General features: G+C 42.0%; 1 protein-coding gene across 2 annotated transcripts in view; it reads left to right on the top strand.

Moving 5' to 3' along the window:
• The first annotated feature begins 1458 nt into the window (after positions 1–1458).
• PIK3R4 (phosphoinositide-3-kinase regulatory subunit 4) overlaps positions 1459–10722 on the top strand; it is a 70663-nt gene continuing 61399 nt past the window's right edge. The window contains exons 1-3 of one of the 2 annotated variants that reach the window (XM_074405448.1): positions 1459–1687; positions 1858–1999; positions 3118–3892. In XM_074405448.1, the coding sequence (XP_074261549.1) occupies positions 3160–3892 (733 nt within the window). In that variant the 5' untranslated portion in view covers positions 1459–1687; positions 1858–1999; positions 3118–3159. Of the gene's footprint in view, positions 2000–3117; positions 3893–10722 lie in introns of both variants that reach the window. The other variant, XM_010335820.3, reaches the window with a different exon arrangement.

Here is a 10722-nt window from a genome sequence, read left to right as displayed (position 1 = left end):
TAAATATAGAGCTACCATATGAACCCACAATTTCATTCCTCAGTATCCAAGAGAAATGAAAACATATGGCTACACAAAGACTTATACACTAATGCTATGAACATAGCAGCATTATTCATAATAACCTAAAAGTGAAAACAACTCAAATGTCTATCAATTGACAAAAGAATAAACAAAATGGGATATAGCCATACAATAAAATATTTGCGACAACAAATAAATGCAGTACTGATACAAGCTACAACAGGGATAATCCTCAAAAACATTATGCAAAGTGAAAGAAGGCAGTCCCAAAGACCACATATCATATATAAAGAAGAGGCAAGTGTATAGAAACAAAGATTAGTGATTGCCTAGGGCTGGAAGTGGGAGGAGACGGGAGAGAACAGGGAGTGACTGTGAATGATTTCAGGGTTTCCTTTTGGGATAATGAAAATGTTTAAAATCAGGTAGTCTGGGCGGGTGCGGTGGCTCACCACGCCTGTAATCCTAGCTCTTTGGGAGGCCGAAACCGGCGGATCACGAGGGCAGGAGATCGAGGCCATCCTAGCTAATACGGTGAAACCTCATCCCTACTAAAAATACAAACAATTAGCCGGGCGTGGTGGCACGCGCTTGTAGTCCCATCTACTCGGGGATCGGGAATCTGAGGCAGGGGAGAATAGCTTGAACCCGGGAGGCAGAGGTTGCAGTGAACTGAGATCGCACCACAGCATTCCAGCTTGTATGACGAGCCAGACTTTATCCCCCCAAAAAAAAAAAAATCTGGCAGGCTGGGCGCGGTGGCTCACACATACAATTCCAGCACTTTAGGGGGCCGAGGAGGGCAGATTACTTGAGGTCAGGAGTTCGAGATCATCCTGGCCAACATGGTGAAACCCATCTCTACTAAAAATACAAGAATTAGCTAGGCATGGTGGCACGTGCCTGTGGTCCCAGCTACTCTGGAGGCAGAGGCACTAGAATCGCTTGAACCCGGGAGGCGGAGGTTGCAGTGAGCGGAGATCACACCACTGCATTCCAGCCTGGGTAACGCAGCGAGACTCTGTCTCAAAGAAAAAGAAAAAAAAGTTTAAAATCAGATTATAGGGATGATTGCACAACTCGATAGCTGTATTAAAAACTACTGCTTCGTACATTTTAAGCAGATGAACTTTACGATACGTAAGTTATATATCTCAATACAGCTATAGAAATCCAGCTTGGGATGTATTTGTTTTCCTAAATATGCTTGAGTTCTCTTAACAGTGTTCTGCTGTCCTGGGAGTAAAGGGGTGTCTGAGCAGATTCTCAGAGTTCGAGAATGAACGGTAGAAGAGCAGAACTGGGGATAATAGATCGTTGTCAGAGAATCATTTTCTCCCTGTAATCTCCCAAAGCGAGACCACGCCTTCCCTCGTTTCCTAGCAACCAGCTTCCTACCCCGGCACTTCCTCAAGGCGCACTCTTTTTCGTCACTTCCGTTCGGCGACAGGAAGTGAGGTGAGACCGGCTGCTTTCCCGCGAGTTCGGCGTTTGCGGCGGCTGTAGTAGCTGAAGTGTAGGGTTTTCCTGGGACTGGCGGTCTCTGCCTCTCTCCTGGGTTGCATCTTCCGCCGTCCGGTGGCGCGGCCCTGGAGGAGGGCTCGGAAGGGTCTAGCAGTCCGCCCTAGCGGAAGACGAGGCCGAGGAATGCATGGCCCCCAGGGTAGGTTAGGGAGCTGGAGAGGGCAAATCACGGAGTATCTGTGGAAACTCTTTAGTGTGGCTTCTTCTCTCTGCTGAGGCCCCGAGAGCTTCCCCAGTTCTCCTCCCAGGACCACCGGGGTTCCTGAAGATTGCGACTTTTCTCTGCCCCTCCCCCAACAGCCCCAACAGCCCGTCTCCTGCCTAAGAAGAAAGACCCTTCGTAGAGACGACTTCCCCGCTGCTGAGGCGTTTTCCCTCCCGGTCCACCAAGTTGTCTACTGTGACCTCGTTGTGAGCCTCTGAACGATTTTTGACTTTCCCGAGGCCTGGGGTAAATGTTTATATGTACTCAAGGTCGTGTGTGTATTATGTGTGGCATTTATTTCCTGCAAAACCTGAGTTAGCAGAACCCTGGGCTACGTTTAGCAAGTGTGTATTTTGGTCTACTTTAATATCTGTGGCAAGGTTTCTTCTTGTTGCAGACCTGGGAAGTTTGCACCTTCTTTTAGGTGAGTTAGAGGGCACATTGCAATTAGGCAGGAAGTGTCCAGGAGTGAGATCTTAGTTTGACCTTTTCAGGAATTCAGTGAACTATTTGTATTAGATGATTCCTAGTCAGTTTGAAGGATTTGTGGTGGTGGTGGTGATGGTTTTTGACGGAGTCTCGCTCTGTTACCCAGGCTGGAGTGCAGTGGCGGGATCTCCACTCACTGCAACCTCTGCGTCCTGGGTTCAAGCAATTCTCCTGCCTCAGCCTCCTGAGTAGCTGGGATTACAGGCACGTGCCACCACGCCCGGCTAATTTTTGTATTTTTAGTAGAGACGGGGGTTTAACAGTGTTGGCCAGGCTGGTCCCGAACTCGTGACCTCGGGTAATCTGCCCGCCACGGCCTCCCAAAATGGTGGAATTGCAGGTGTGAGACAAGGTGTCTGTTTCTTATCTCCAAGAAATTACAGGTTCTTGGGCAAGAACTGTGTCCCTAGCACTTAGGACAGTGCTTGACGTGTAAATAAAAGCAGGCATACAAATATGTTTAAATGTTTGAGTATATAAACATTTAAAGTCATAGAGTACTTTTGTGATTCTCATAGCTCCAAGCACAGCACAGGACACATAGTAAAGACTCGTTAGTATTTTTAATTTAAATATCAGAACATACTAATTCTGACATTTTTGGCTTAATGTTAAAGGGGCCTATTTAAGTATAGTTCAGCTCCTGCAAAGGGCGATGCACAATAGCACGATCTTTTTAGGTAAAATAACTAGGTCTTTTTAGATAAATGTGTATGAAATTTAGAGGCTGCCCAGAAAGCTAGGTACAACGCTCTTATTAGAAGAGAAATAGGCTGCATCTGTTGCGGAAGAGACCAAATAATGGAATAATGGTGTTTCACTGCTGCTTTGTTTCTTGTCTTTTTTTTTTTTTCATTTCTTTTTCTTTTAAATAGGTATTGTATCCTAACCTTACTGACCCAGAGGTGCTTGCCATTATGGGAAATCAGCTTGCTGGCATTGCTCCGTCCCAGATTCTTTCTGTGGAGAGTTATTTTTCAGATATTCATGACTTTGAATATGATAAAAGCCTGGGGAGTACTCGGTTTTTTAAAGTTGCTCGAGCTAAGCATCGAGAAGGCCTGGTCGTTGTGAAGGTGTTTGCAATTCAGGATCCCACATTGCCTTTAACTAGCTATAAACAAGAGCTGGAGGAACTGAAAATCAGGCTTAATTCTGCACAGAATTGTCTGCCTTTCCAGAAAGCATCAGAAAAAGCATCTGAGAAAGCAGCTATGCTCTTCAGGCAGTATGTGCGAGACAATCTCTATGATCGCATCAGTACCCGTCCATTCTTGAATAACATTGAGAAGCGCTGGATCGCTTTCCAGATCCTGACAGCTGTGGACCAAGCACACAAATCTGGAGTTCGTCATGGGGACATCAAGACTGAAAATGTGATGGTCACCAGTTGGAATTGGGTTCTTCTAACAGATTTTGCCAGTTTTAAACCCACTTATCTTCCAGAAGACAACCCAGCAGATTTCAATTACTTCTTTGACACATCACGGAGGAGAACTTGCTATATTGCTCCTGAACGGTTTGTTGATGGTGGGATGTTTGCCACTGAGTTAGAGTATATGAGAGATCCTTCAACTCCACTTGTAGACTTAAATAGCAATCAGAGAACCAGAGGCGAGTTGAAGAGAGCAATGGACATCTTTTCAGCAGGTATTTGAGTGGGTCACGTTTGCTGAGGGAGCATGTGCTTATCTTTTAACTGTTAAACAGAAATGGAGCTTGTTTTAGTTACCAGATACTGAAAAATTAACGTCTTGGTTTGTCCTCAGACACTATTTCAGTTAGAGACAGCATTCCTGCATTGGATATGTTTAAGTGCCTAGGACATGCGAACAGCAGTTTATATACTCAAACATTTAAACATATTTGCATGCCTGCTTTTATTTATATGTCAGGCACTGTCCTAAGTGCTAGGGACATTGACGGATAATATATATCCCTATTTTTATAATGCTTCCATTTTAAAGTGACCGTGGATATTGCAAAAGGACATTTCAATACAGTATTGTTTGCTGTGGTGGTGATAAGCATAGGGTGCTGTTATAGGAACACATAGATACTTAAGTTAGTCCTCACAGTGGTGATGAGCCAAGAGGTGGGATCAAGAAAGGCCTCTTTAATAATAGAAGGATGATATTTACATTGAAACCTGAAAGTTGATTGGGAGTTAACTTTGGTAGGGTAGTTAGTTTCAGGCAGAGGATGTTGCTTATGCCAAGGCTTAAATACCAGAGCGTGATGCACATGATGAAACCTGAAAGTTGATTGGGAGTTTACTTTGGTAGAGTAGTTAGTTTCAGGCAGAGGATGTTGCCTGTGCAAAGGCCTAAAGACCAAAACGTCATGCACTGATGTCTTATCTGGAACACAGAATGTGAAGTAAGCAAGGCCCAATTTCGGATCATATCAGAAAGGGTCCGACCTGACTGTAGCATGGAGGGTAAATTGCAGGGAACCTACACAGAAGACAGGAAAACAAGTTAGAAGAAAACTGCCACAATCCAAGTAAGATGATTGTGACTGGCCTAAGGTGGTAGAGTTGGAAGGAGTGGAGAGAAGTGGTAATGCTGAAGAGATAATTAGTAGATAGAATTGTTAGGATTCTGTCATTGGAAGATTAATCACAGGAACTTCTCCCTGCCCCCCAAATTGAGTGGATGGTGATGCTGGTCCCTGAGACAAGGAGACACAGGAGGAAAAACAGGTTAGGTTGGGAAGATAATGAGGTCTGTTTTAGAATAAGTTTGAGATTTCTGCCAAGTATTCAGGAGAAGATGTACATATTTGGCTATATTCTTATTTATTTTTAATTTACTTATTATTTTTTAGAGATTGGGTCTCACACTGTAGCCCAGAGTGGAGTGCAGTGGTGCTGATTTCAGCGTCCATCTCCGATGATCCTCTTGCCTCAGCTTTGTGTGTAGTCGGGACTACAGGCAGGCATCACTACTCCCAGTTGATTTTTTTTTTTTTTAACCATTTTTGGTAGAGGCTGTATTTTACTATATTGCCCAGAATGTTCCTGAATGCCTGAGCTCAAGCTGTCATCACACCTCAACCTTCCAAGTTGTTGGGATTACAGGCATGAACTACCACACCTAGCCCAGCCGTTGGTTATAAAGGTTTGGGCATAGAAATCTGGGATAGAGATGGAGATTTGGTAGTTATCAGGAAGTAGGTAGTAATTGTAGCCAAGGAAGTTTGTACAGAAGTGATTCTTAAGCTCTTTTGGATCCCCTTAAAGAATTTAATGAAGTCAATGGACTCCTTCCCGGTAAAAATGTGCTGTGCATTCATGCATATACATTATTTCACATATACAGACCACCTGAGTCTGAGCTATGGATTTCAAATCATTTGAGAACTTATGGGATAGAGAGGAAGGGGAAGTATGTTAAGGGTGGTACTCTGAGGGACTTTGAAAGAACTCTGGCATCAGTGCCATTTTGGCAAATTTTGTCATGGTTGGGCTTAATTTTTTTCTCCCTTGTAGGTTTACTACAACAACAAAAAAAACCACACTCACAAATTGAGCCAAATTTTAGATTACTTAGGAAAAGTAACATAATTGACGAATAAATCTATTTCATCTGGGGAATGAATAATAATATTCAGGATTGCACCTATGTTGGTCTATTCAGCTCACTAATTTGTGTCCCAAGATAATACTGAGAGATGTTTTGATAAAGTAGGGTTAGCCTCAAGGTTGTAAATACAGTATAACAAGGTTAGAAATGTAATCCATCAAAGTTCCAGTTTTGTTGATCAGTATATTAAAGTTTCTTGAACCTTTTTTTTTTTTTGAGATGGAGTCTTGCCCTGTCGCCCAGGCTGGAGTGCAGTGAGTGGCGTGATCTCTGTTCACTGCATCCTCCATCTCCCCGGTTCAAGCAGTTCTTTGCCTCAGCCTCCTGAGTAGCTGGGATTCCAGGCACCTGCCACCACGCCCAGGTAATTTTTTGTATTCTCACCATTTTGGCCAGCCTGGTCTTGAACTCCTGACCTCTTGATCCATCCACCTCAGCCTCCCAAAGTGTTGGGATTACAGGCGTGAGCCACCACTCCAGCCCATTTTTACATTTTGAACTCACTAATCGTTAAGTAATCCTTTAGGAATTTCATCACTTTGAAGCTTTAGGGGATCATTTAGGTTTAAAATTTCAGTGGTTGACAGCCTTATGTTTATCCTTTTTTGTGTGTACATTATAGTTTTGTAAACTTCAACAAAATTCTCACTCAGCATTTATTTTTCCAGACCAAAGAGCCTTAAATTGTTTTGGCTGAAGGTAGGCTTTTCCATTCTTTTGAAAAAGAGGTGGGTGGCATCTGTCCACCTCTCAGTGCTCTATCTTGAATCTTGGCTGGACATGGTGGCTCACACCCGTAATCCCAGCACTTTGGGAGGACAAAGCAGGTGGATCACGAGGTCAGGAGTTCAAGACCAGTTTGGCCAGTATGGTGAAACCCCATCTCTACTACAAATGCAAAAATTAGCTGGGCATGGTGGCACATGCCTGTAGTCCCAGCTACTCAGGAGACTGAGGCAGGAGAATTGCTTGAACCCGGGAGGCGGAGGTTGTGGTGAGCAGAGATTGCGTCACTGCACTCCAGCCTGCCTGGAGTGAGACTCTGTCTCCAAAAAAAAAAAAAAAAAAAAAAGATTTGACTCTTTGGGTTTTCAGTGTTAATTTTGCCCTCTTGATGGGTGTGCATGGTTCCAGGCTGCTGGTTTGGGAGAAGTTTGCAATGAGTGCTGAAGTCCTTGATAGGCTCTTAGAAACTGCTACTTCAAGCGAAACAGTGTAGAGCAGGTTCATCAAGTAATGTCATTGTTTTTATTATAATGAAATGATGAGAAAATAAATGGTTGGTTATATGTTGTTTTACTTAAAGTTGCAGTTTCCAAGAACCTGTTGATAATATTGCGGACTTACTATACATACATATTCTGCCTCTGATCCCATACATGGTCATAACTTTGTGTGCTGGAGATCTTTCATTCATTTGACATGTATTTGAGTGTATTATGTGTAAGCTATTGTTATGTAGGTGCCAGGAATACAGTTGACTATCTTTAGCAGTTATGGAGCTTTAATTCTAGTGATAGAATAAATAGAGATAGAATAAATAAGTAAATATAACCGAGCAGAGTGATACTGAAAAGGCTGGTAGGGCACTACTTTAAGATAAAATGGTCAGGGAAGGCCTCTCTGATGAAGGTAACATTTGAGCTGAGATTTGAATGGTGCAGACTCAGTGATGACAGAGACGACAGTTGTTCCATGGGGAAATACCTCCAGTAACATCTTCCAGAATAAAATTGTCAAAAGTTTTGAGAAAATAAGTATGAATTCACTTCTCCATTAGTTTGTTAGGGCTGCCATAACAAAATACCACAGAGATGATGGCTGAAACAAGATTTATTTTCTCACAGTTCTAGGGGCTAGAAGTCTAAGATCAAGCTACCAGGGTTGGTTTCTTCTGAGACCTCTCTCCTTGGCTTGCAGATAGCCACCTTCTGGCTGTGTCCTCATGTTTTTTTTTTTGTTGTTGTTGTTGTTGTTTTTGTTTTTTGAGATGGAGTCTCACTCTTTTACCCAGACTGGAGGACAGTGGTTGTGGTCTTGGCTCTCTGCAACCTTCACCTCCCAGGTTTAAGTCATTCTCCTGCCTAAGCCTCCCTGGTAGCTGGGATTACAGGCACCATGCCTGGCTAATTTTTGTATTTTTAGTATAGACGGGGTTTCACGTTGTTGGTCTTGATCTGACCTCAGGCAATTGCCGGCCTCAGCCTCCCGAAGTGATGGGATTACAGGCGTGACCACCACATCCGGCCTCCTCATGGGTTTTTCTCTGTGAATGAGAATACATGGTGTCCTTTCTTATGAGGATACCAGTCTTTTTGGATTAAGGCCACACCCTTATGACCTCATTTAACCTTAATTATCTCTTTAAAGGCTCTGCCTGCAAATACATTTAACATTCTAAGTTATGGAGATAAAACATGAACCTGCAGGAGGGAGGTAGTGGGTACTTGACACACAATTCAGTCCACAAAAACCTCCATTTAGTTATAAATAGTCATATGTTACTGTGTATTTTTCTGACTTTATTTGGAAATACTATAATTTCAAACTTGAAAACCTTAAAAATGTACAGACTTTTAAACTTGAAAAAATAAAAATAGAACAAAGGAACATCCTATACACATTACCGAGATACATCTGTTGTTAGTATTTTGCCCTAGTTGCTCTATCATTGGTGTCATTGGTGTCATTTCTTCTCTCTCACACCACATTTTTTCCCTAATCTTATGAAGTAAGTTACATATATTTTGGCCCTTTACCTTGAAATGTTTCAGTGTGTATTTTTTAATCTTTTGATTTTTTTTTTTTTTTTTTTTTTTTTTGAGTCAGGCTTGCTCTGTCACCCAGCCTGCAGTGCAGTGGCATGATCTCAGCTCACTGCAACCTCCATCTCCTGGGTATCATGTTGTCGCCTCCTGAGTAACTGGGATTGCAGGCATGTGCCACCATGCCAGGCTAATTTTTTTGTATTTTTAGTAGAGACAGGGTTTTGCCATGTTGGCCGGGCTGGTCTTAAACTCCTGGCCTCAACTGATTGACTCCTCTTGGCCTCCCTAAGTATTGGGATTACAGTGTGGTATAAGATATTGTACCTACCCCGCCTACTACTCAAACCAGCCATTAAGGAATCCTAATTCTTTTAGTGTGTAGTGAGTGATATTAAAAGCCTCTATCCTAGTGCTCATTGCTGTTAGATCGTCTTTGTCACTTGGCTTTTACAGCTGACAAAGCTAGGCAATATATATAATGTGTGTGTGTGTGTGTGTGTGTGTGTGTGTGTTGTACTCTGCTTTTGTTGGGTGGAGTGTTCTGTTGATGTTTCAATGGGTAGAGAAAAATAGAAAAATCCCTTCCTCGTGTAAACTGCATTCTAATGGGCATGCAGACAAAAAGAAACAGACTTTCCCTACTTTGCAATGGTTCAGCTTACGATTTTTTGATTTTACCATGGTGCAAAAGTGATACACATTCCGTTGAAATGTATTTGGAGTACCCATACAATCATTCTGTTTTTCACTTTCAGTTCAGTATTCAATAAATTACATGAGATATTCAACGCTTTATTATGAAATAGGCTTTGAGTTATATGTGTTTGCCCAAATGTAGGCTAATGTAAATGTTCTTAGCATGTTTAAGGTAGGCTAAGCTGGAAAGTTCAATAGGTTAAATGAATTAAATTCATTTTCTTATCTTTTTTTTTTTTTTTTTTTTTGAGAGAGTCTGGCTTTGTTGCCCAGGCTGGAGTGCAGTGGCCCAATCTCTTCTTACTGCAAACTCCACCTCCCAGGTTCAAGTGATTCTTCTGTCTCAGCCTCCCAAGTAGTTGGGATTACAGATGTGCACCATCACACCTCGCTAATTTTTGTATTTTTAGTAGAGATGTGTTGGCCAGGCTGTGTTGGCCAGGCTGGTCTTGAACTCCTGACCTCAAGTAATCTGCTTGCCTCAGCCTGCCGAAGTGGTGGGATTACAGGCATGAGCTACTGTGTGATATTTTTAACTTTCGATGGATTTACTGGGATGTAACCCCATTGTAAATTCAGCAGCATCTGTACATCAAATATAACCTGGAAGTTGGTGCTATTGGGGAAAAACAGTAAGGAAAGGGAAAAGGAATTGTGTCCGATGCGGGCTATGGGGGTAGTTGTGGTGGGCCTGCAGTTTTAAACAGGCAGTCAAGAAAGGCCTTACTGCTGAGTGACATTTGAACACCTGAAGATCTGAGGGAGGTGGAGGTATAAGCCACATGGATACTTGGGGGAATAGCATTCTAGGTAGAGGGACTAGCAAATGCAAAGGCTGTGAGGTGAGGTTATTTGAGGATCTCTTTAAGACTTGTTAAATGCATGTCATGTAATGATTTTGTGAAACTGTGTTGTCCTTTTGGAAATGTGGATATTTAAAAAATTTCTGGTTTGAAGATTATATAAGTGCAAAGTGAGAGTTATTTGTCTTTTCCTCTTCCTAATCTTACAGCTACACTTTTTAGGATTTCATATATTATATTTGTTCACTGCTTTATTTTCTGTCTTCTTTCCTAGAATGAAAGCTTCATGAGGGCAAGGATTTTATCTGCTTTATGTACTACTTACTAGTGCCTAGGGCACAGTTGTCACTTAATAACTTCTTGTTTAATTATGAATAAATTTGTCAGATGTGACTTTATAGTATTTTCTTATGAATTTAATGTCTGTAAGTCCATATGTAAAAGATTCTTGTTTTATCACTCTATATGTAAATGTATATATTATAAAAATACATTCATTTTATTTTTATTTTATTTTATTTTTTTGAGACAGATTCTCAATTCTGTCAGCCAGGCTGGAGTGCAAGGGCATGATCTCAGCTCACTGCAGCCTCTACCTCTCCCCACCTCTACCTCCTGGGTTTAAG

This window comes from Saimiri boliviensis, chromosome 9 (genome assembly GCF_048565385.1).
Source record: "Saimiri boliviensis isolate mSaiBol1 chromosome 9, mSaiBol1.pri, whole genome shotgun sequence".
NCBI lineage: Eukaryota > Metazoa > Chordata > Mammalia > Primates > Cebidae > Saimiri > Saimiri boliviensis.
Note: the sequence above shows the minus strand (reverse complement) of the source record. Positions and strands in the feature narration are given on the sequence as shown.